At 44.7% G+C, this 26,656-nt stretch overlaps 1 protein-coding gene across 3 annotated transcripts in view; it reads right to left on the bottom strand.

Moving 5' to 3' along the window:
• The window catches only part of C2cd2 (C2 calcium dependent domain containing 2), a 73,221-nt gene that overhangs the window by 8,199 nt on the left and 38,366 nt on the right, over positions 1 to 26,656 (bottom strand). For 2 of the 3 annotated variants that reach the window (XM_041673291.1, XM_041673292.1), the window contains 8 exons: positions 22,948 to 23,071; positions 21,316 to 21,424; positions 19,931 to 19,995; positions 17,610 to 17,734; positions 16,682 to 16,850; positions 15,507 to 15,620; positions 7,357 to 7,484; positions 5,874 to 6,195 (listed from right to left, as the gene is read on the bottom strand). In XM_041673291.1, the coding sequence (XP_041529225.1) occupies positions 5,874 to 6,195; positions 7,357 to 7,484; positions 15,507 to 15,620; positions 16,682 to 16,850; positions 17,610 to 17,734; positions 19,931 to 19,995; positions 21,316 to 21,424; positions 22,948 to 23,071 (1,156 nt within the window). Of the gene's footprint in view, positions 1 to 1,248; positions 1,284 to 5,873; positions 6,196 to 7,356; positions 7,485 to 15,506; positions 15,621 to 16,681; positions 16,851 to 17,609; positions 17,735 to 19,930; positions 19,996 to 21,315; positions 21,425 to 22,947; positions 23,072 to 26,656 lie in introns of all 3 variants that reach the window. The other variant, XM_041673293.1, reaches the window with a different exon arrangement.

The following is a 26,656-nucleotide window of genomic DNA, read 5'->3' as shown; positions in this document are numbered from 1 at the left end:
AAGTTATATGAAATCTGAGGCAAATCACATAGAGATCTTTGTCTCTCTTTTGTGGTGCTGGATATCAAACTCACATCTAACGGGTACCAGATAAACTCTACCACAGAACCACAGAACCGTACTCCCAGTTATGAACTAACACATTTACTACGTGTTTAACCCTCATCACCACAATTACCATGGTCACATATATACATATCAGTCAGGATGAGAGGCACAGAGACACTGCTGAGGGTAGTGGGCTCAGAAGACAGGGTAGAGTCTGCTAGGAGCTGAGGAATATGGATCAATGGAGGTCACGCACAGAGATAAGCTTTTCAGCTCTCTAGCACACCAGATGACCACAGTTCACAGGAAGTCAATTGAAGGAGCCTATGTGTAGGAGTAGGAAGGCTCCATGCACAAAGTCTTAAGAAGGAAACTCTCCTGAGTTGTCATTAGGTGAGTGTCCACATGCTAAAATATCACACTGGCCTTCCTGGGGGTGTTGCTTAGCATAAGTCTGTGGACATTAAAAAGCCTCCAGTGTTTAAGGAGACATGAGCCCTGGCTGTACTGGTTTGACTTTCACACACTGGGTTTTCAAACTTGCATTTGAAGTTATGTGAAATCTGAGGCAAATCACATAGTTTTTAAATGGGGAGCTGGCACTAGGAAAAATTCTCTTCCTGGTGTTAGTCTCCCCTTTAAAAACACCCCCAAGAAGACTGAAGTATGAATAGACACAGAAAGGAATTTGAAAATTATTCTAAATTCTAGCCCTGCTGTCACATTCCTAAATTTATCCTATTTATTTCTGTGGAGGGGCAGATATAAATAGCCAATAGGAGAATCTGTATTAAAATCTGCATGTAGGAAGACAATGGCCCTGGCAACCTGAAAGCGTGTTCTCTGGTGTCCAAAAGCAACCTCAGATCTCAAAAGAAGTCTCAGACAGACCATGCATAGAAGAGACAACTCAAGAGACAACAAACCAGTAAAGCTCTGCCAGGCTCCCTTATCCCAGCCAGGCTGCCCAGGTTGATACCTTGCTGAAGCCATCACAGCAAGGTGGCTTTGCACCATCAGAGGACAGAGGAAGTATCCTGTCTGATGGCTGATGAAGGTGACAATCTACTTAGAAGTTAAGACCACAGAAAACCAGCCACAGGAAAGGTAAGGCAGTGGGAAACCCTTCACTCTGCCGGTACTCTCTACATAGTCAATTACACAGAATGTTTTAAAAATGCAAGATGAAAAATAACTTACTGTGCAGATAATTAATTCTGGTTGGCATAGTGATCCTCTTAAGTGAAAGGGAACGAGCACGAGATGCAGAGATGTGGAGAGGCAAAAAGAAGAGCACGCAAGAACAGAGTCAGAATGAAAGTTAGAGCTTGGAGTCATTGTATCACAGTGCACACACATGCTCACACACGCATTCACATGCACACCTGAGTACACTAATGCACACACATGCTCACAGTGCACACACATGCTCACACACGCATTCACATGCACACCTGAGTACACTAATGCACACACATGCTCACACTTGTATACAGGCACACACATGCACACATAGCAGAGACTCATACACACATGCACATACATTACATGCGTACATACATACATATGTGAACACGGGCAGTCATGCTCCTATTTGTACATGCATGTACATGTATATGCATTTTTAAGCACACACATGTACACATGCAAGTTTGCCATCCAAGATATTTGGCAACGTTTCTTTCCAGTTTTTTTCTCAAATCTTTCTAAGGGCCTTTGTGATGAACACAGGACAAAATTTACCACCCAGACCCATGTGTACAGTTCCAGTGGGCTTATTATCACACAGCTGTGGCAGTACTTTCTTTTCAAGTGCTGGGAACAAACCCAGGACCTCATGCATGCTATACAAAGCACTCTACCACTGAGCTACATCTCCAGTCCTGCCAGTGCTTTTAGAACCTAAAATAGCTGGGTGGTGGTGGCGCATGTCTTTAATCCCAGCACTCGGGAGGCAGAGGCAGGCGGATCTCTGGGAGTTTGAAACCAGCCTGGTCTACAAGATCTAGTTCCAGGACAGGCACCAAAAATTACAGGGAAACCTGTCTAGAAAATAAAAATAAAATAAAAACTTAAATTGGATTTGGGAAATCAATTTTCTGTTTTGGCTTAAATATAATATATAAATTCCCATTCAGCAAGAGTCCAGGAGAATTCCAGTTCCATGGAAATCCAAAGCCTTCAACACTCTCCTGACTATACTAGAAGATGCAGATGGTTTGCAAGTTATACGTAAATCTTGGTTTAAAACCAATCCCTGGGGGCTGTAGAGATGGCTAAGAAGTTAAGAGCTCAGGTAAACTGTTTCAGTGGGCGTCCCCATCAGGGTCTTGACCTCTTTGCTCATATTCTTACTCCACCCACTCTTCAACTGGACTTTGGGAGCTCAGTCCAGTGCTCCAATGCAGGTCTCTGCCTCTGTTCCCATCAGTTGCTGGAGAAGGTTCTATGGTGATATTTAAGATACTCATCAGTCTGACTACAGGGCAAGGCTAGTTTGGGCACTCTTTCCTCTATTGCTTAGGGTCTTAGCTGGGGTCATCCTCGTGGATTCCTGGGAACTTCTCTAGTGCCAGTTTCTTGCTAACCCCATAATGGATCCCTGAATCAAAATATCTTTTTCCTTGCTCTCATCTCTGTCCTTCCTCCATCTTGACTATCCTATTCCTTCAAGTTCTCCTCCCCCACTTCTCCCCTCTTCTTCCCCTTCCGCCCTCCCTACTCCCCCCACCCTGGTATCCCAATTTTGTCAGGCCATCTTGTTTATTTCCCTTTCCAGGTGGATCTACATATGGACAGGGAAGGAAACAGCATAGGTCCAAACTATTCCCTCTGAATGTGGGTGACAGTTGTATGGCTGGGGCAGACTGCAGGGCCACTGGCAGTGGCACCAGGATTTATCCCTACTGCTTGTACTGGCTTTTTTGGAACCTGTTCTCTTTGAATGGATACCTTGCTCAGCCCACATATAGTAGGAAGGGCCTTGGGCCTTCCCCAAAGCAATGTGCCTTACCCTCTCTGAGGAGTGGATGGTGGGGTGGGGTGGGGGATAGGTGAAGGGAATGGGAGGAGGGGAGAGAGTGAGAACTGGGATTGGTATGTAAAATTTTAAAAAGAGGTTACAAACACTGGCTGCTCTTTTAGAGGACCCAGGTTCTATTCCCAGCACCCACATGGTAGCCTACAACCACCTATAATTCCAATTCCAGGGAATGGGATACTCTTTTCTGGCCTCTGAAGGCACTAGGCATGCAAGTGGTACCCAGATATACATTCAGGAAAAAAAAACACCCATATAAAATAAATTTTAAAAAAACACCCACATAAAATAAATTTAAAAAACAAAAACAAACAAAAAACCAACTAAACCCCACCAAGCCATTTCCTGTAGTACCGGTATTGAAAAAAATATCATGAAATGAAATGGTTTGACAACCCAACTTAGACTTATTTAACATTCTGCCAACATCTCAGGCTAAGTACAAAGCTTCTAGAAACTGTAGGATATAAACTAAGCGTATGTGTGTGGTGGTGGGGAAGCATATTGCAGGTGTAGTCACCTAAACATCTGTGTGGGGGTTAGAGGCTAATATGAGGTATCTTCCTCTGTTTTTCTCCACCACAGTTTTTGACAGAATACCCCACTAAACCTGCAGCTCACCCACTGGCTAGTCTGGTTAGAGAGAGCTCCTGGGATCTTATGTCTTTGTCTCCCATTAGCACTGGGATTACAGATGGATATGTTTTTGCATGGGTACTGGGAATCTGAACTTGGTTCTTCATGCTTGCATAGTAAACACTTTGCCCACTGAGCATCTCTCTAGTCCCCCCCCCCCCCTTAAAACAAGGTTCCACCATTTAGTTCTGGTTGGCCTGGAATTCACCATATCTACCAGGTTAGCCTTAAACTCAGAGATCCCCCTGCCTCTGTCTCCCAAGTGCTAGTATTAAAGGCATGTGCTACCATGCCTGAGCTCTACAAAATAATTTTTTAATATGTTGCCAAATACTCTTTCAGAAAACTTTAGGTCAAGGCATTTCAAGTACCCGAGGGCAGGTTCAACCTCAGCTCCTAAATCAGTCAAACATGCTTAGACACCCAATGCCCAGCCTCTGGGGGAAGCTCTCATGCAAAGAGGCTTTTCCAGCCCCCAGAAGATGTGACAGACATCCAGACTCCTAAGAGGCATTCATCCGTCTGGCCAGTGAAGGGAGAAGGATGTTAGGTGCACAGCAAGGAGGATACCCCAAGGGAGACCAAAGCTAGCAGGAACAGGAAAGGCTGGAAGGAAGAAAAGGAGCGGTGGGTAGATGCACAGGGGTGGTAGGCTTGGCATCTCTTAGAAACCTGGAGGGCACAGAGGGAGCTTTGGGTTCTGCAGGGACATGAATATATAGACTATTAACTCAAACAAGTGGAGGACAGGATATACCCTAGTATTCCTTGTTCTCCCCTGCTCACTGACTTTCCCAGCAACCTCCCAGAGGCTTCTGTGACCCCAGGACAAAGACCAGGTCAGAGTATGCACATGGGGTAGTCAGTAGACAGTCCACCTGATACCCTGGGACACAGCTCACCCAGGGAAGGTACAGTGTTCAACCGAGGGTCCCCAAGGCCAAGCTGTGGGAAACAGAGGCTGGGGTGATATGAAATCTTCCCCAGGAACACCCTCTTGCTCCTTTTAATGTTCAATTGCTCCCCCTATCCATTTGGCAAAGGGCACAAGTCACAGGCAAGAAGCTAAACAGCAACAGCTTAACCTCAGCACCTGGGACTTGTGTTCCACTGTGTGGTGGTGTCTGTGCCATGCTCCCTAAAGAGTGTGGTACCTGTAGCTTCTACCCCCTAGGGGCCAATAGTACTACTTTTCCTGGCTATGACAGCGCAGCTGTCTGCAAACATCACCTATGTCCTCCATGAGGCAAAATTGCCCAGCAGGAGACCCCACCTGTCTCTAGCAGAAGAAGTTGGCCAGGATTCTTAACACCTGGGATGGCTAAGCTTTTTGCCCAGTGCACACTCCAAGAGAATCCTGAGAAATCTGCTGGAGGTAAGTGGGCCTTGGAGCCCCAGATACAAGGCAGAGTTAGGAGTGGACCTGAGTTCCACCACAGCTCCTGGGTTGACTCAGGTACCTCTTTCAGCACTCATCTTTTTGAGGACGTGGATATTAGGGATGGTCTCTAGGTCTTAGAGGTGAAGCTCAGTGAGTCTGAAATCTCCAAGTCCTGGAACTGTTCCCAAAGGTCTAGGTCCAAGTGTTCACCCACAAGAAATGCCAGGCTCTGAAATAAGGGCTCATTGCTCATGAGGAAAACAAATTGATTGTGCTAACAAATGACTTCATTACTATGTGTGTATCAAGTCAGTGAGTAGTTATTCTGGGGGGATTCTTGCCTTATAGATCTTGTTGATTCCAGGTGGTGAGGTCTCGTTTGGTTCTAGTTGAAAGAAGAGACTGAGAGGAGCAAGTAAGGTTAGATGCCAATCTCTGCTCACTTTGCTCTGTCCCTGGACACTATGGCACCTAACTCCTGGTGGTACTCTGATGCCTTGGATAGCTGTTTCCAGATGGAGAGAGCCAGACAGGGAGGGTGCTTGGAGGCATGAAAACACAGTGGCCCCAGATGAGAAGATGAAGCCCCAGCTGCTCACATGCAAGCTTCCTACCTGCCTTCCAGCTCTCAGTGTCTGAGCATACTGGGAGGGAGGGGATGAAGCCAGGACAGCCTCAGAGAGGACAAAAGGAAGGGAGGCCAGCATGGGAGCAAGAACACAGAGAGGGAAGCCCAAGAGAGAAGCTGCGGGGCTTGGTAACGGGTACCTTTATGCTTCTTGATGGCTCCAAGCTCCGAAGCACTCAAAGAGCTCTCTGACAGTTCGTCCCCATCTGGTTCCTGTAAGGCTGGACCACTCCATGCTGCTGCTGGGGGTTCCTTCTCCAGGTCCCAGGAGTCTAAATCATCCTCTCTAGGCTTGAGGGTAGGTAGGGCCTGGGCAGGCTCATCTTCAGGTGGGGAGGTGGAAGAGGCTGCAGCTGCTTCTTGAGGGCACAGAGTGGATGGGGCATCCCCTTGTTTGGTGCTGTCCATAGAAGCTGCATAGTCCAGCATGAGGGCAGCATTGTGGTCCTGAGACAGTGAGGTCTGTCAGGGGAGATGTACAACAGGGCTGAGGGTAAATGAAAAACCAGCCCATGGATGTAACATGAGCACATGGAAGACAGAAAGGGTTTGACACCACCTGAATATCGCCTCCCAAGGCATTGTGACTAGATATATCAAGCAGTAGCAAGGACAGCTAGCCCCCAAAGGTCCCTGTGTTACATGGTAAATGCTTATAAAATACGTTTCCATCTTAGCCAAGTCAGAGAGCCACAAGGCATCCAGAGGTGGTCTGGAGGGTGCTGTGGGTGCTGAAGAAGAGGTGAGTGGCAATGACTATCACTTTCTTCAAAGTAGACAGGGTATAGCTCAGCAAAGAGCATAAACTTGGGCAGATTTAGTCTTTTACACTCTTGTTACTAAGCACCTTTCTATCTCAAAGTAGAAATTAACCAGAAGATGATGGGTCCTCTTAAGGATTGTATTTGTTTGTAAAGTTACAGGCACTAAACTAATAGGTAATGTGGAAAGCTGGGACAGTGGCTCAACAGGAATGACTGAAAGCAACTAAGAGAGTCATTTCCAACATGCTCTCCTGCCTGCCTTGTAAGACCCAACCACCCTCCCTAGTCATGGCTACAACTACTGTAGCTTACTGCAGCGCTCTCTCTCCATCTACATTTGGAAACGTCTAGAAAGAACCAGTTTCTCCCATGGCCCCTGGCACTGAAGATCTAGCCTGCTCTGCGCTCCAGGGGCATGGCTGCAAACAGAGGCAGTTCATACCCTCTTTCTGCTCCCCAAAAGTTACCACAGAGTGGAAGAGCAGGGGAGCTGAACTAGAACATTCTGCAGAACAATCTTTGTTTCTATCAGTAATGAAAAGGAATACACATATTTATTATAAAATATTTAAATGTTTTGGAAATGAGTAATATGGAAAAAATGAACTTGGGAGGTGGTGAGGTAGACCCTCTACCATGTGCTTTTCTTTCTCTCTTAGTAATCATTCCAGAAATGACTTACCAAGCTCTCAAGCCTCAGAGCATTACTAAGCAGATGGCTGCTACCTTCCTGTGTCAACAGGACAAATGACTACCGTGGTCCCAAAGTAACTACCTCTCTGGTGGGAAGGAACTGTATTAGACTCTGTAGAGGGGACCGTCTGGGTGGATGAGGGACTGGGGTGCTGCCTTCACCTACCTTGGAGATCCCTGAAATGATGATGGTACTTTTCTTCCGTGGGGACTTCAGCTTCAGCTTTGAGGATTCACTGAGCTGCCGAATGGCAACTTCAGCCACAGGATCTGAGCCATTCAGCACCAGTAGCTCTGCCAGGAGGAAGGTAGCACTGAGTTCAGTAGCAAGATTAAAAGGTTCCTCTGGAACTCCCAGAGGAGGGGGCACAAATGGTCTATAAGCAGTGGATGGCAAACATTTTGGAGAAAGAGGGATAAAGTAAGGGGTTGAGGTGTTATTGCAACTCATCTCTCCACAGAGTAGAAGCAGCCAGGAGCCAAATGTAAATGAACAGGCAAGGTCTGGTCCCTGTAAAACTTCATCTTTAGAAAGGAGGGAGGGTCATCATCATCTACTCCCCGCAGTTATGAGCTACTCATTGATGTGTCTGCGTAAAACTCGTGTTTTACTGTTTACAAGTTGATTGCTTTTTGTCAAGAAGACTATGCAAAGTGGCAAAAGCCAGCAGACAAAAACAAATAAACTGTAGGTGGATGAGATGGTACAGTGAGTAAAGGCACCGTGCCGGACGCTCGAACTTGAATTTGATCCCTGGGACCCAGTGGGGGAAAGGAGAGAACAGATGCCTGCAGGTTGTCCCCTTGACCTCCACATGCATGCAGTAACTGACACACACACACACACACACACACACACACACACACACACCAAAAAGAAAGTAAAAGAAAGGAAAAAGAAGAAATTCTTTAAACACTGGGAAAAATTTGACCTCACAAAGGCACATAACTCTCCCTCCCAAAAGCAGCTGACACACAACACTAATTACAGGCCGCTAATAAAAGCAATTAAGAGCTGGCCTTTCCTGTGTCATAAATATACCAAGTACTGCTGACAGAGCCTGCACGCTCCATGAGGCGAGTTGTTCTCTCTCTTTTGTTTTATTTTTTAAAAATAATCTCCACTTGACAAGGAGAATGATGCCAGGCCATCAGGCAGGTGGTAGAGTGGAGGTGCTTAATGGAGTCTCTCCCTCAGAGAACGTGTACTTATAGTTTACACTGTTCTGCTAAGGCAAAATTAAACATGACAAAGAGGGATGGTGGTGTAGCTCCATGATAGATACTTACGGAGTATGCACAAGGCCCTGGGTTTGATTTCCAGGACTAGAGAAGCAAATGAAAAAAACAAATACAACAAAAATGCTTTAAGAATGGCCATGGCCGCAGGTCACAGGGTCTGGTTTCCACAGTCAGTGACACACTTAGTCTTGCCTAGTGCATGGCACAAAATTCCTAAAACCTTGACACTTTCTGTGATGTTTATAAGCCTCATTCGTGTGCATGAGTGTGTGTGTGCATGTTGTATGTGTGTATGCATGTGTCTCTGTGTGTGCATATGTATGTATTCATTCAATTCTGTGCACATGGGTAGGGGCCAGAAGTTGACAATGGGTCTCTTCTTAACAGATCTCCATCTTGGTTTTTTTTTTTTCTGTTGTTGTTGTTGTTGTTTTTCGAGACAGGGTTTCTCTGTGGCTTTGGAGCCTGTCCTGGAACTAGCTCTGTAGACCAGGCTGGTCCCGAACTCACAGAGATCCGCCTGCCTCTGCCTCCCGAGTGCTGGGATTAAAGGCGTGCGCCACCATCGCCCGGCTTCCATCTTGTTTTTTGAGACAACATTTTTCATTGAATTTGGGGCTCACCAATTGGTTCAGATTGGTTGCCAGCAAGCCCCAGGGACCTTTTTTTTTCTACATCCCCAGAGGTGGGCTTATAGACTTGTTTGGCCACTCCCGATTTTTAAGTGGATGTTGGAGATCAAACTTAGGTCCCCACACTGACTTATAGAAAGGAAAATGTATCTTCAAGATGAGGATTACATGAAAACAATCCTAAAATTGGAGAACTGATACTGATAGAGCTTGAATGTCAAATGTCCCCCACAGTGTTTAAAGGGCCTGCTTCCCAGATGAGGGTGCTACTCTGGAGGTTATAATACCTTTAGGGATAAAACCACTGCCATTGAAGGTCAAGGCTCAGGCCTTGGTTCCAGAGCTCCCTCTCTGCTTCCTGGTGGGCCATGATGTGAATAGGTTCTATTACACACTCTGGTTAACATGAATTTACTCTTGAAACAGTGAGCCAAAACAATCTTTCCTCCATTACACTGTTTCTGCCAGCTTCCTTGGTAACAGTAATACAAAATATACAAAAAAACTAATCCAGAAAATTGGTAGTGGAGAAGTGAGGTTGTTGCTTCTGCCAAACCTGGATATGTGATTCTTAGGCCTTTGGAAATAGCTTGTGGGAAAAACATGGGAGAATTTGGAAATGTGGACTAGAAAAACCTTCCAGAAGCTCTAGAGGCTCCCAAATGACACAGGCTATTGCCATTGCTCTTGCTGTCCACCATAACTAGAAGGTAAGACCTATTGCCGAAGACACCACACACTTTTGTTTAGAACACAGAGAAATCTGGAACTGCCCTGAAAATTTCCTCCCTGCTGCAAGGTGCTATGCAGGCTGCTGGGGGAGAAAAAGAATCAATGGGCTTACTCAGCAGTAGACCCTGTACCCTATGATACTGACCTAACAGGCAAGATGTATCTACTAGCACAATAGTGCCATGGCTACTATGAAATAACCCAACTGCTTCTGATTGGATTTGAAGTCTGTTGCATAGGAATTCACTCCTGATCCTATAAACTGGTAAAAGAAAAAAACAAAACAACGAGAAGGAGCCCTCTATTGTTATTTTGCTAAATAGATATGGTGTCAAAAATTTGTTCATATCCATAGACTAGTGTTAATCTCAACTGCTTTTCAGAGAAGCCCACCCCCTTTAAGCAGAGACTCATAAATAATAAAAATGCTGAGAATAAGTAACTTCCCCAAGGCTGAGGGAACATTCTGGAAGAAAGGGAGAAAAGAGAAGATACAGGGTAGGAAAGAGCGCTAACAAATGCTGTCCTCTGGATAGGAAACGGCCATCACACTCATTAAGTCGCAGCAGCAGTGATTACTTTCACAAGATCAAGCCACAATATTCAACATGGATGAGTGGGTTTATATCTGAAGAGCTACTGGAAGTTGATGGCTGCTGTGGGAGGCGAAGTCATTTTTCTTCAGGGGTTGTCATCACTAGTGAGTTACCCATGCTCTAATGGATGTCCCCATATATATGCAGGGACCCAGTAGGTTATAAAAAGAGTTAAGACATGGGGGTGGGAGGTGTTTGTGTTAGGGAAGAACTGAGAAGAGGGGGAGTGGGGAGCTGTAGGGAGCTATGATCAAGATACAATGTATCTTGTATATAAGTATGACATTATCAAAAATAAATAAAAATATAATTTTTAAAAAGGAAGAAAAGCTTTAGAACACTGTAAGTAAGCCTTAGGTTCATTCCTGTGGGTGTGTGGAGATCTGAGAGCTGAGAGAAATGCAGTCGGTGAGACTGAGCTTCTGCTCTTTGGGATGGGAACAAGGACTCCACTGAGAACAGGACTAGAGATTATTTGTGCCACATTTTTGTGGTAGGAACTCCTTCAGCCAATAGCCTTTAAGACACCAGCCCACTTTGGGTGTGGTCTCATGTACTATAAAGGCAGACAAGAAGCATACCCAGCTTTCTTTGCTGCTGGATTTGGCTCCAGTTCCCAGTGCACAGAGAGGATTGTGGATTGCTATCCTTACTGAGTTTATCCCCAAATAAATAAACCTTTGTTATACTCCATTTCAGGATATTGTGGAATTCTTTGGTACGATTACAAAATGGCACCAATGTGGACCCGCTACATCCACATAAAACCTGAGAGAGCTTGGGAAGGAATTCTAGACACAAAAGAACAGAGTTAAGCTTCTTGGTAGCAGCATTTTTTTCAGATAGGTTCAGTTTGCTGGCAGTGAGCAGAGGCATGATTCCTTTAGGATAAGGCTTCCTGACTCAGCCTTAGCAGCAAAACTGCACAGCTGGCTCCTCTGAGAACCAGATTTGAGCTGGCAGCAGGAACTCTGGCTCTTTTGGGAGGTCCTGCACTTAAATGGGGTTTGTGAGCAGAGTGCTGGATATGGTTCCAGTTAATTGTGACATAGACCTGCTACACCCCTGGAGCTGAGGCAGTGAGCATGGCCCATAGAGGCAATGAACAAACCTCCACCATGTTGGATGGGGCAGAGCCAACAGGCAAGGCCATGGAGTTGGTCCTAGCCATACCCACTTAGGAATTAAAAGAAAAAGACACTCCTTGTTGGGAAATGATTACAGATATGCGATAAAGACAGATTTAGACAAAAATAAACCTCTGAACGGGTCACAGTGTGTTTAAAAATTATACACAGGCTTGGGAGAAAGAGGAAAAAGAGTATAGACAAGAGTACAGAAATTAACAGATTAAAGGAGCAAAGATAATTAAATATTAAAAATAGAGTAAAATAGTAAATCACATAAAGATGGAAAATACACAGAGTCTGGATTATGTATATTATTGTGTTTTCTTTGATTTTTTTTTTTTGACTGCAGAGAGACATTTGATTCTGGGGACTGCTAAGTTAAACCAACATAAAGGTATCTTGAATTCAAATTTTGGATTTAAGAATATATTGCTTTGGAAAAAAGGTTCTGCTTTTGTTTCCACAGAAGATGAGAACCTGTGGATTCCTTCCAGGCTAATGTGGTTCAATGGAACAAGACTGCCTGAATTGTCTCCATAAACCCTAAAAATACTCTGCCTGACAAACAGCAGGAAACAGTTTGGAGAAAACAATGCCTAAATTCCAAAAATGATTGTTTATAAATGTTATTTTTATTTTAAAAGGATTGATTATAATTTATTAATTTTTATTTTAAAAGGATTGATTACAATTGATTAATTTTTATTTTAAAAGGATTGATTATAATTGATTAATGGGCACAATCAATTTCTAAAACAATAAGGGGGTATGATATAGAGATAAATACTTTGCATTGGGATGGACTTTGGTTTATTGATACAATTTAAGGTCAATTTTGTTATATTCATATATCTACTCCTGTTTAAGGCATCTTTATACAGCTCATTAAAAATGTACTGTATAATTAAAAATTATAGGTAAATAGATAGCCTTTTATAACAGTCAAACTTGTAGTCATGTTAGTTAAGTTTTCATGGGTAGGTATTCTTCAAACCTTTCGAAGACCTATAGAATATGGCATTTAACTGTTAACCTAGGACTTTCATGACAATGAGACACATCTGCTCCTGGCAGCACCAAGCTACTTCAAGAGGATGATGGGCATCAAAGACGCTCCTTATGGAGTTTGCTAGCCATTTGGGCAAGAAACTGCTTTTGCCTAGACTGCTTGATGGTTTGCTGTATGAACTGGACATGCAGGACCTACAGAAAAATGACTGCTAAATTTTCCAAAAGACAGGATGGTCCTTCAGGGTTCCTGTTTCACAGAGGAAACTGCCAGGCATTCTGCAGGACACAGAAGAAAGTGACTGACAAACTGCCAATACAGGCAAAGCAGTCTTTCAAATTTCCTGCTTCATGAAAAAGTCTGCCAGGAACTATGGGCCTGTAGGCTGAAGACGGGTGCCCCAACATTATAGAAAATCTTTGGGTGACTGTCCAGACAGCAAGATGTCTCTTGTCAATTCTAGAGTTTTGGAAGTTGCTTACAATGCACTTCCTGTTAACTTAGATAATATTATATCCTTCCGGGGTCTTTGCTGGAGTTGAAGACAGTTATATAGCTTTCCTTAGTTATGATAAAAGATAAATTAGATATGAAAATTTAGACTCATAAAGAAATACTGTAACTGTATTTCTTGCTTGATACCTGTTTTGTTATATGTAATTTTACTATGAAGTTTAAACCTTCCTTTTTAATTATACAGAAAAGGGGAGATGATGTCCTTTCTTATATGTATTGCTTTATTGGTTGATGAATAAAACTGTTACAGCCAATGGCTTAGCAGAATAGAGCCAGGCGGGAAATCTGAACAGAGATATAAAGAGAGTAGGTGGAGTAAGAGCCGCCATGTAGCTGCCAAAGGAGAAAGACACTGGAACACAGAATCTCACTGGCAGATCACAGTCTTGTGATGATACACAGATGAATAGAAATGGGTTAATTTAAAATGTAAGAGCTAGCCAGAAATATACATGAAGCATATAATTTCTGTGTGATTATTTGGGTCTGGGTGGCCAGAACACAAATGAACAGTCTCCATTTACATATTTTGGTACAGAATTTGCCTATATTTTAACTATGTTCTGGAAATTATAAAGAGGCTGAATTCCAAAGTAATTCAAGGCAGCACAGCATTCAGGCTATGGTATGGTTATGGCTGACTGCTTTAGTCAGGCTTACAGTGGAGTCCGAATAAAAATTAGAGTAGAAATATATGAAAAATAAACTATTTGGCCAATAAAGGAAAACATCTCAACCTGCCAAAGCAAGTGTGACAGGTTGCCATAGTTACTTGAGATAAGCACCATAAGGAAGAAGTCAAATGGTTTGCACTGGGATGTAGAGGATGCTTTTAGTGAATTTCAAGATTTGGTGAGACCCCAGACATCACAGGCTCCAGAACGTAAAACTGCTTGTTCATTTGAAAGAGTTCTCTTTAAAGGACATAGCTGCAGGGCACCCTGCTTGAACAGGGCTGCTTAGAGAAGTGTTGTCACAGGTCACTCAGAAGTCACTGCGGTCATGATACGTAAGAAGCGATCGGTGAAACTTAGTGTTGACCATATGGTGCGAGATTTTCATACATGCAGTATACAAGAATTATGGCATTATGAAAAAAAATATGCCTAAATTAGGAAAGCTTGTGAGGCCATGTAATTCAGGGTTGCTAGGAAAGCTTGTGAGGCCATGTAATTCAGGGTTGCTAGGAAAGCTTGTGAGGCCATGTAATTCAGGGTTGCGTTTCCTGTAAGGAGCATCTCATAGGGCAGAGTCTCCGAGGAGGAAGCCTAAGCTGCAGTAGAGACCCTTGGACCATGGGACATCTCCCAAGGAAAGCTGTAGGTGGAGCTAGCCCCAGAGAGAGGTCACATGGGCTGCAAATGGCAAGGCCACAGGAGTGGAACTCTCTGTGTCTGTTGGTACTCAGATCATTCCACCACGAGCATTTCAGGCCACACAGGGCTAGAGCACCCAGTGCCTTGCTGAGGTTCAGTCTCCCTCTAGTCTAATCTCTCCTTTCATCCTCCCATTTCTCCCTTCTAGAATGGGCGCATTTACTCTACCTTTGCAGTCTAGAAATACATGACTTTTCTTTTGATTTTACAGGGGCTCACAGCTAAGGGACTTTCCTGAGTCTCAAAAACAAAACTCTACACTTAGATCCAATCCTTGAACAATGTTGGAACTATTGAGTTTATGAGTATTCTTGAAGTTGGCCCAAATGCATTTTGCATTATAAGACAACTATGAACCTTTGGAATCAGGGTGCAATACTACAGCTTAGATATCAAATGTCTCCCACAGGCTCATGTTCTAAACACTTGTTCCCCGGCCAGTGGCACTATTCTGGGAGGCTGTGGAACCTTTAGAAAGTGGAGGCTCACTGGCAGACATCTGACACTAGGGACAGGCGTTTGAAGGGTATAGCCTGGCCCCTGATTTTAGAATCTCTTTACTTCCTGGGCTAATGGAGTACTGGCTCCATGACATGTTTGCAATGCCATGTTTCCCCTTCCCCCGCAATGATGGATTGAAACTGGAGCCGAAACAATCTTTCCCACCATGAGGCTGTGTCTGTCAGCTGTTCACCGCAGCTATACAAAAATAGCTAAAAGAAACACCCAGAGAGCTCAGAAAATTGTTCTCAAGTTCTTGAGCACACAGTATAAACCAAACACAGCATCCAGCCCGTGTTATTCCCTGTGTTGCCTATCCAACGGCACTGATATCACCCATGTGCCAAATGATAGGAAAGATGGCTTTCAGAAAGTTACAAACCTACCTGCTTGCTTTGTTAAAGTGCTCCACAGACCTAGCGGGGACCCTGCTCTGTCTTCCATCTTCCTTCCTCTGACAGTCCCAGCTCCTTTTTAATTTTCTATTTGCAACTAAAACAAAGACTCCCCAAAGATAAAGTAAAGAAAACCTTCACTCCTAAAGCTCAGAAGTGCAGAGATGGAGAACAGATCACACCGTACCTGTGTCTGAAGAGGAGAACGTCTTGCTGACGGGAGCGCTGTGGCACGAAATAGCCTGGACAGAGATGTCCTTTTCAATGACCTTCACCTTGATGGGTGTCCTCACGGGGGACTCTGTAAGAACAAGACTCTATCACCAAGGGCATGCAAACAGCCAACAGAAGATTCTAGAAGGTGAGAAGATTCTAGAAGGGGCTGCACCTTGAGGCCCTGCAGTTGTTACTGGCCAGGGCTGGGCTTTAAGATTTATATCCTCTTAATTCTTTTACCATGTTGGCAAAAGTGGGGCTAGGAGTCTAAACTGGAGTAAAAATTCAGAGCCATTTTAATGAAACTGGAGTTCTCATGTGAATTGTGGGTCCCTGATCTGTGCCAAGGGAGCTATTTTGGGAAGATAATTCCTTTACACAAACAGAAACAATATACCAATAAAATGTGTTTTTCATTCTCCATGTCTCCTGACAATGCCCTGATACATTGCAATAGGAAGGTCAGTGCTGCCCCCATTAAAACAAAATTACCTTTTTTTTTCTGAGACACAGCATCATATATCCTAGCTGGCCTTAAATTTCATATTAGGCAAGAATGACCTTGAATTCCTGATCCTCCTACCTCCACTTCCCCTGTGCTGCAATTACAAATGTGCGCCATTATGCCTACTTGATACAATCAATGCTGGGGACCCATCCATGTTAGGCCAACGCTGCCCAACTGAGCCACATCCTCAGTTTTACATCATGTCGCCTTATCCGCAGTGTTTTACATTCAACTAACTAGATCTAGCCATCATGAGTCCCACATGGCTGGAGTCTTAGAACCAGACTGCGACTTTAGTGAAACTTCCAGGCAGAACCTCATCTCTGCCCCTTAACCACTTTCTCTTTTGACACAGGGTCTTGTACTCTGGCTATCCTGGAATTCACAGAGAGCCACCTGCCTCAGCTTCCCAACTGCTGGAATTAAAGGCATTTGTCATCATGCCTGGCTCGTTGCCAACTGTTTTTCATAGCGTATAAAAATAACTGCGCAATGCCAATGTCTTTCTTTCCATGCCACCGGACTTCTTTTGCCAAAGCTTGGTGCTGCAGCTTACAATGCTCAGTGCTGCAGGATGAGACCCACCCCACAGAGGACCTGTGCATCTCCTGCAATGAGACTGCACTCTGGGGTCTCACCTGAGCTCAGAGGGGACGCCCTCCCAGTGTCAAAGCGAGGCTTGGTCTTCACAGCAGTGACAGTGGTGACCACAGTCCCACATGGCATCACCGTACGGTCCTTTTCTATCTTTGCAGGAGAAACAGGAGTGGGCCAGGACTTCGGCTCACCAGGTTCTATGTAAGAAAACTGTGGCAAATGAAAAAGAAATTCATTTTGAAACATAGTAGAGCCAAGGCTTCGGTGGACAGTTGCTTCCCACACTCACCGGATCCACACCCACAAATGAGCCCCTCACAGAACATGGTGTCATGAGAGCATAGAATAGCCATTTCCTTTCCTGGTGGATTAATGATTTCTATAGGACTTCTCATACTAAATATGATACAAATGCAAGGGACTAGCTATTTTTCTGTACTGCCCATGGGATTGTGATAAGAAAAAAATGTCTGTACATGTTCAATATGATGCAGTTTGGATGTTTTTTTGTTGTTGTTGTTGTTGTTGTTGTTAAATATTTTCAGATTGGCTGGTGCATGCTGCAACTTGAACCTGCAGATATGGATAGATTCTGAAGATGACAGCAACAAGTTGACTTAACAGTGGTACACTGGTTTCCGCTACTTCACCTATGTTCCTTAGGGTTTTTTGTTTGTTTTATCAACCCAGACTGACAAAGACTCAGGAGAGCAAAGCTCAAACTCATCAAAGTCTAAGCATGACTCAGAAGAGGAATTTTTAAAAGGAAAGCAGCTGGGTTAGCTGAAATGACACTAGGAAAGGTCATCTCCTACAGTAGCCAGCTTAAGCCAGTTGTGGCAAGATGTGTCCACCTGAGCCTGAAGGCTGTGCTGAGAAGAGGGCTTCCTGGGTGAACTTAGCATGTCAGATGGAAGTCCGAGCTGAGGCAGGCAGGAGACAGGACGGTAGCAGAACATGTTATCATACCTCTGCGGTGACTGAACCTAACACCAAGCTGTCAGGCTCTGTCTCGCTGACCAGTCTGAACGTCTGTGGGCCATTAGGCTGCTTCCTAAATAAGTCTAGGTGAATGGTTGTTGTTCCCAGCAGACCTAGAGTGGAAGACAAAAAGGAGCAATGGTGATGTTCCCACAGTCATACACCCTAAGGGATGTCCCGTTAGCTTCACTACACAGTGTCAATCAAGTGTTACCAAATAAAAAGAGGCTGCAGGAAATCCAGGAAACTTCTGCCATGTTTGGCAGAGCAATATGTAAACCACACAGAGTGTGGAGCTGCATCAACATCCCTGAACCACTGACAGGAACAGGGAAGCAGACAGTGGGACAGTAGGGGATGGGAGGGGGAAGGGCATCAACAAAAATGAAGAAGCTACTGAATGCCCTGGGCAAAGCATATATGGGAGGATGGAGGGGTCGGGGTCATAACGACAGTGACCTATTCTCAAACATGTGCCTGCGTGTGAAAAGCAAAAGTAAGAAAGAGGGAGAGACAGGGTGAGAAAGGAGGAAAAGGGAGACGGATGGTGTGCAATAGCTAACTGAACATAGAGATTATGGACAACATGGCAAACATTCAGAACGAGAATATAAACACAGGCTGCATGGGCACACTCTGCACGGCATCTGTAAAGCTACACAGAGCTTTCAGGGGCTCCATCAGGCTAACCAGGAATGGAGGGGGTTAAGCCACCAGGAGCATGAACCAGGAAGGATGAGAAGCCCATGGCAGCCTAATTGCAGGGTGTCTCATATATTCACTCAAAGAAGGTTTTTCTTACTACTTCTACAGGCATCTAAAGATGGCAGACTCAAAGAGGCTTGCACAGACCTCTTGAAGGTAACTAGGGCAGGATCACCTGGTCAGTCACCTGTCTTCCAGCTTCCCTTCAGGAGATAACAAAGAAACTCGATGGCACAGCTAGATAAGCCAATGGTCTCTTCTTTCCCAATTTTAATGTTTACATGGCTTTTAAAACACCCAAAAGGTCTGAGAATGTAACTCAGTAGTACATTTACCTAGCATGCTTAAAGCCCAGCACCACAAAAAGAAAAACTAATTTAAGAGCCAGTGAGATGGCTCATCAGGTAAAGGTACTTGTCACCATGCCTGATAAACTAAGCTTGATTTCTAAGACCCACAAGATGGGAAGGAGAGAACTAACTCCTCCTGCAAGTTGTCCTCTGACCTATACAGACACAGCACTAAATGTAAAAACAGAAGAATCTGACAAACATTGGCACTACCAATGTATACCAAAGTGCACACTCACGCCCATGTTTATGTTGGTGACTTTACCCTCAATTGTTGCTTTCCTGTGTCTGAAACATGTGTATACTTTAAATTAAACCCAAGGGGCTTATTCTGTAGGGAAACATCAGCTGAAACTTATAAAGAGAGGTATTAGGAAAGGGGCTGCCATGGCTATGTTGGAAAGTTTGTTTCAGTTTTTTTCTTTTCATTTTTTTTTGTTTGTTTGTTTTTTGAGACAGGGTTTCTCTGTGTAGCCCTGGCTGCTCTGGACTAGATCTGTAGACCAGGCTAGCCTCAAAGTCACAGAGATCCACCTGCCTCTGCCTCCTGGGTGCTGGGATTAAAGGTGTGCCCACCACTGCCTGGCTTGTTACTATTTTTTTTAAACTTAAAATTGAAGGAAAATTGCTCCTCTGATCTAAAAAGTATTGAAGAAAGATTCTAAATTTGAAGAAACAGGGACACAAGAGATGACTCAGTACTAAGAGCACTGGCTGCTCTTCTAGAAGACCTAAATTCAGTTCCTAGGCACCATGTGGCAGCTCACAACCATCTGAAACTTTGGTCTTGGAGGATCTGGCACCTTCTTATGACCTCTGAAGGTACTACATGCACACAGTGCACAGACATACACGCAGGCAAAACATTCTTTTTTTTTTTTTTTTTTTTTTTTGATTTTCGAGACAGGTTTCTCCATAGCTTTTTGGTTCGTGTCCTGGAACTAGCTCTTCTAGACCAGGCTGGCCTCGAACTCACAGAGATCAGCCTGCCTCTGCCTCCCAAGTGCTGGGATTAAAGGCATGTGCCACCACCACCTGGCGCAAAACACTCTTATACACAAAACAAAGGAAAAAAAATTTAAAAACCAGACAAGCATGTCCCCAAAATGAAAGCAATTATTGACGTTTGACTGTGTACCAAACATTTCATTGGGAGACCTGTGATTCAGCTGAGGGGCTACCTCCTTTGCAGTTTCTCCCCTCCCCGTTCCAGAGTCCAGGTCGGGGCGCTAGTCTGGAGCATCCTCCACCCACCTTCACGAGAGCACCCATTCTCTGAGATCTGCAAGAGCAGCTCCTTAGATTTGGCGTTCAGTTCACTGTGGAAAGAACAAAGTCCTGTGAACACTTCAAAGCTCAACGCTACCAGGTTGGGCCCCTCCAATGTATATTTTTAATTATGCAAAGGAACACAAAGTTATCAGTCCTAAAAGGCAGCAGCCTGACAGTTCATAAATAGCCACTGATGTATCCAGGGATTGGCCTTTCAGAGGGGATCCATGGAAGACCCTTTATGACAAGACGTATATTAGACAAGCTAATACATCAGCCATGGAGACCTTGATTTCATTAGGTTAATTTTTATTAAATTAAATTAAAAGTCAGACGTCGTTGTTACCATTTAAAAACAACGACTATGTATAATTAACTGAGCACAGAACACAGAATATCCAACAAGTCTCCCTCCTCCTTCTAAGATGCCTTTTACTTGAGATACATGGAGTATTCCTGTTCCACCATCTATTTCCACCATCACCTTTAATAGCTTTTCTTATATCAAGCCACCTTTATATTTCTGGTGCAAACTCAAGTAGATCTATTTATTTATTTATTTATTTATTTGAGGCAGGCTCTCTACTTAGCTCTGGCTGTCCTGAAACTTAGTATGTAAACCAAGCTGACCTTGAACTCAAGAGATCTGCCTACCTCTACTTCCCAGGTACTAGGATTGAAAATATGTACTACCAAATCTGGCTTGGATTTATTAATTAATTTATTTATGCTAGAATGGCTAGTCAAACATTTTTTTTAGATTTATTTATGTGTTCAAATGTTTTGCCTGCAAGTATGTATACCACATGCATGCTTGGCTCCTGCAGAGACCAGAAGAGGGCATCCATCACCTGGAATTGTTATGAGCTGCCATATGGTTACTATGAACCAAACCCAAACCCTTTGCAAGAGCAGCCGATGCCCTTGACCAGAGCCACAGCTTCCAAACATATGTATTTTAATATTTAATGTATTCTGGATCCTATGTGATGGCATGTATTAGTTAGGATCTTTACATTGTGATTTATAAGTGGTTTTGAGTGTCCTTTTTCTATTTTTCCCACCAGATATTGGGATTAGTTGGAGATTTCCTTCCACTCTGTATGACTGGCTGCTAAGGGAAGCAGGGATTCCCTTAATAGGCCCTTCATCATAACAGGGAATGAGGAGAAAGGTGATGCCCAGAACAGTCTTTAAAAAGAAGTTCATGTTGGACACACGGCTGGCTGTCTTTCAAACACTCAGGGCTTGCTTTCATTGAATTAATCTTTAGTATTAATAGTACTATGCAACAACTCCAGGATCTGTCCATCTTGAGCAGACCTAGCTGTTGCCACCAAGCCCATGAGGATGCAGGCTGTACTCACAAGGTCAATTCCTCCTCCCAAGAGAGGTCTGTAGTGTTTCTCACTAGGGTGCTGATAAACTGCTGTGCAGGCTCATTCAGCTGGGCCACACACACGTGGCTAATGCTGCCTGTGATGAGATGAAGCAAGGCTGTATTAGTTTTTATTTTTTAATGCATTGTCTTTGCTTACCCACACAAGGAATAGTAAATTAACTGACAAGGATCTGTTTACCAACAACTACGAGACCTTTCTTTCACTTGCCATTATACACTCTCAAAGCTTGGGCAATACCTTGGTGGTAACAGCCCTGGACTGACTCCAATGCACTGCTTCCTTCCAGCAGTTGATCAACTCTGACAGCCTGCAGGACTCTCCGGTATGGAGTCTCACCCAGAAGCAGCATGCCAATGTGCTGAGACTAACAACCTGCCTACAGGATAGCCGGTCCTAAGCTTCAACTGTAGCCACATCTCACAGACAACCCATGTCTCACTTACAACAAGCAGGTGTTTTCATTCCTCATCTAACCCAAAGCTCTTCTGGGGTACTTGGTATAGGCACCGTGAAATCTCACCACCATTCCTTTACAGATCAGTCCTGAGGTCTTCGGTGGTTAGTAACTACTACAGTGCATCAGGTCAGGGTAACTTTCACAGTCTCCTGTGAAAGGGAAGACTCAGATCCATTTCCATATGTGGGCATGTTAGTGTGGATAGGGAATGGGATCTGGTTTCATAGCATGTGCACCCCAAAGTTGGGACTCCCACCCCTGGCTGGTAGTGCAGGGGACCCACTTCCCCACTAGCTGATACAGGTGTGAAAGGCAACATGCAAGTACCTGTAGACAACTCAAATGAAGTCTCTTTGTGCCTTGTAAACTGTAACAAATAGTAACAAGAATTCCTAACATTCTTAGACAATGACCCGAACCCCATACTTCTATTCTCATCAACACCAAGCTGCAACTGGAGAGCCATATCCTGCATCAGACTGCTAAGCTTGGGGAGGGTGGCTCAGTGACCACTGCGAAGGGCCAGGGCTCACAGCTGCCTTCTTCCCATCAGCAACACCAGGGGCAGCAGGGAGCCTAAGTCCTCTGATCCCCCATCAGCCACCCTCATACCCCACTTTTTAGGAGGTATTCTACATGAATTTATTGGCTCATTTAAAAAAAAAGAAAGCCAAGACTAGCAACCGTTGCTGAGAGCAAAGCAACCACGACACTGCGCTCCCTTGGCATTCACGTGCATGAGATGAGTTTAGATTACAACATCTGCATACTTACGGGGTGCAGTATGACAGGTCGTGGCATGTATAGCCTGTGTAATGGTCAGATTCTGTTACTAGCCTTGCCACTGTTTCAAACATCTGCCCTTTCTCTGCATGTGGAACATTTAGAATCTTTCCCACAAAGTCTTTGGGTATGCGCAGAAAAACACAGTTGCTTACCATGTTAAGGAGTTACAGTTTGTGGAATCTGGACCCCAAGCCCATTAGCCAAAGACCAAGGTTTTCACTGTATGTCTGCCAAGGAAGGCATACTGAAGACCCAACCATGTTGCCATACAAGGATTCACCAGCCCAAGCCAAGGAAGGTCCCTCCCACAGCAGTGGGAAGCCCCATGAGGCCCTGGTGGCATCAGCACCCACCTGAAGCACCAGGGTGGGTTAGCAGGGAGACTCGGATATTCTTCACCTGCAGTTTTAGTTCATGAGCCCTTGGAGGTTTGGGAGGGCAGGGTTCCTGAGCAGTGGAGGAAATGCACTGTAGGGTCTGTAGGAAGAAAGCAGAGTAACAGTTGTGAAGATATGAGGGGTCAGGCTCCATAATGTAGGCATAATTAAGGAAGTCCGTGAGAGCCCGGAATAAAGGACAACAAATATTTATTTGGGGAAGAACTCACAACAAGGGTAGAGAGTCATGGTCCTCTGCACTGGAAGCTGCGAACAGAACTCCAACCACTATCCAAGATAGCAAGCATGCTTTCTGTCCATACACAGTACCTCAGATCACGCCCTAATGGGCCAGTACCCTAAAGACTATCGGCTAAATGAATTCCCATGATGGGCACTGACCTTTATAAGGAAATAGGACAGCCAGGGGCACTAGCTTCTATATGGGTGATATCTTTGACACCAGCGTCTTCAGGGATACTAGAACAGGGGATCTGACTGCCAGGATCACTTGATGGTCCTATCTCATGAGAAGGTTCTGTTGCTTCTGAAGTGAGCCTTTTCTTCCTTCCGTCCTTCCTTCCTTCCATTCTAACAGATTTATTTATTTGTGTATATGTGTGCTTTGTTTTTATGCACATCAATGGAGTGGGTCATATCCCATTATAGATGGTTGTTAGCCACCATGTTGCTGGGAATTGAACTCAGGACCTCTGAAAGAGCAGTCAAGAGCTCATAACCACTGAGCCATCTCTCCAGCCCCATGGTGAGCCTTTTCTTATCCCTACTGAAGAACCCTTCAGAAAGTGATGTCCCTGTTCAAATTCTGCTTTGTCATCTACTTCCAAGGACAGTGAAGACTAGCCAGCACATGGTTCCATGTTTAGACCCAGGTGGGGTAGTGAATTGGCCTTCACGCTGCAGTGCTTGACAAGACAATATGTAGATATGAATGGCCATCAGTCTGTGATCACCTCTTGTCTCCAGGCAGAGCCCACCGTTCTAGGAAGAACACCTATGAACCTCTGACATGGCACAAATGAGGGTATAGAGGCAGGTACAGTCTTATTGCATTCTCAGAAGGGCATCAGGCACTAGCTGCCATGATGGTGCTCACAGGGGCTCTTAAATTTATCTCAAGAACCTAAGGTTCTCTGAGAGATGCTGGACAGTTAAAGCCATCCTGGTTGCTGACTGCACTTGAGCTTCCTAACATCTCCGGAGACACTCATGGTAACACCCAACAAACATTGTTCTGAACCAGAGGCCAGGAAGGACTGTAAACTTCCCTAAAGCACTGGGATAGGATGGAGACTTAATAGTTTGTCAGTTGTATGTGTGTGGCTACATTTTTCTTTCATTTTTGTGTATGTGTACATGTGTAGTAATAGGGGCGGCGGGGCTGCGTCCCCAGCACTCCGGCTGTCTGCCCGGCTAGCTTATGCCCGAAATAACAACACACAAACTGTATTCATTTAATCACTGCTTGGCCCTTTAGCCCTAGCCCTTACTGGCTAATTCTGTTATCCCGATCAACCCATCTCTAATAATCGGTGAGCACCGGTCTTACCGGGAAAGGTTCAGCATGTCTAACCTGGCGGCTTGCTTCATGGCGTGTGTCTGCCCGGGAGCAGGCCATGGCGTCTCTCTCTGAGGCGTCTGCTCCCGAGAGAGCTGTGGAGTCTCTGACCTCACTTCCTCTTCCTCCCAGTGTTCTGTCCTGTTTTCTCCACCTACCTATGTCCTAACCAATAAAATGGGCCAGGGCAGTTCCTTTATTAGCCAATGACCTTCCCCCATCATTTCCCCTTTTTCGGTTTAAACAAAAAAAAAGGCTTGGTTAGAGGATAGGTGGGAGGAGTAAACAGAACAAAATGCTGGGAGGAAGAGGAAGTGAGCTCGGAGACTCCACAGCTCTCTCGGGAGCAGACACCTCAGAGAGAGACGCCGTGCCCCGCTCCCGGCATGAAGCTCTGACCCAGGATGGACATAGGCTAGAATCTTCCCGGTAAGACCGGTTCTCACAGATTATTAGAGATGGGTTGATCGGGATGTGGGAATTAGCCTGTAAGTGCTAGAGCTAAAGGGCCAAGCAGTGCTTAAAAGAATACAGTGTCTGTGTAATTATTTTGGGGCATAAGCTAGCTGAGCGGGCGGCTGGGGTGCTGGGGAAGCGGCCCCGCCGCCCTTATTACTACATACATGTATACATGAGTTTTTACATGTGTGTGTGTGTGAACATGGACATGTCTATGCATATGGAAGCCTGTGGTTGTCAGCAGGTGTAATCCTTAATCACTCTCCACCTTATTTACTGAGGCAGGGTCTCTTTGCTGAACACAAAGCTTACCAATGCAGCTAGTCCAGTCAGCCAGCTTGCTCCAGGATCCCCTGATCTCTGCCTTCTGATGCTAGAATTATAGGCAGACTACCATGTCCACCTGGCATTTACTTTGGGTTCTAGGGATACAAATTCCAGTCTCCATACTGGCACAAAAGTGCTTTAACCACTAAGCTATGAGGGTTCCACTTCTAGGCCATAAATACCCAGCTACTCAGTTACACACCATTCTGGGTGTTTCTGTGATGGTGGCTTGAGATGAGTTCAATGTTCAGGACAGATTTTTATTTTCTGGAGACAGGGTATGGTGTCACCCAGATTGGAGGATAACTTTGAACTTCTGATCCTCTGGCCGCTGGTATTATAGGTATTTGCCACCATGCCCAATGTATATGGTCTTAGAAAGCAAATCCAGGACTCCATGCATGCTGCATGCTAGGCAAGCACTCTTCAAAGTAAGCTGTAGCCTGAGAGATCAACGTTTCTCAGGCAGACGGAGTAAAGTAGATGGCTATCCCTAATAGGATGGGCTTCATCCCATCAGTTGAGGCCTGAGTAGAAAAATGAGCAACCCTCAAATGAGAAGGAATTCCTCCTTCCGAACACCTCAGCCAGGCCATGGTCTTTTTTCTGCTCTTAGAATCAGTCAGAAACACTGGTCTTCCTGGGTTTGAGCTCTGAGCCTATGGTCAGTCTGGACTGAGGCCAAACTATCAACTCTCCTGGTGTTCAAGGCTTCAGATATGGGCTGGAATCACACCGTGTATGTATCAGTCACAACACCATAATATATCTTGTAAGTCCCTCTCACCCCCACGCCCAAGTGCTTAATTTCTCTGGAAAGGTTTGTCATGGGTATAGTACTTAATTAAATTGGACAACTTCATTTTGGAATGTGACTGGATTTAATAGCATAGGTCCTTTTTTTCAATCTGTAGATTATGAAAATACAATACTGTTTTGTGAACTGTCTCCAATTTATATAAATTTATGGTCACAAATCGCCTCTGCTTTTCAAGAATCTACCGTTAACAGATTTACTGGGAGATGCAGTAGCTGGGGCTTGCTCCAACCTCTGTGGATGTATGACTGACTCCAGTATTTGGGAGTCACCTTATATCTTATCCCTCTGAGAGGCCCTGAGGGAAGTTTATAACCCCCTGTGTTTTCATCTGCTAGCTGAGCTGTTCCTGCTACCTTGCAAGCAAAGGAAAGTAAAGATGACTTCTCATATCCCCGTGACCCTAGTCACCTAGAATTTAGTACCAAACGCTACCATCAGCTCACAGTGCCTGATGAATGTAGGGGACCATAGCCTCATGAGAAGAACACCCATGAGTAGCC

The sequence above is a fragment of the Microtus oregoni genome, unplaced genomic scaffold (assembly GCF_018167655.1).
Source record: "Microtus oregoni isolate MIOR12 unplaced genomic scaffold, Mior012 000023F_ref0000262, whole genome shotgun sequence".
NCBI lineage: Eukaryota > Metazoa > Chordata > Mammalia > Rodentia > Cricetidae > Microtus > Microtus oregoni.
This window is presented reverse-complemented; position numbering and strand designations above follow the sequence as displayed.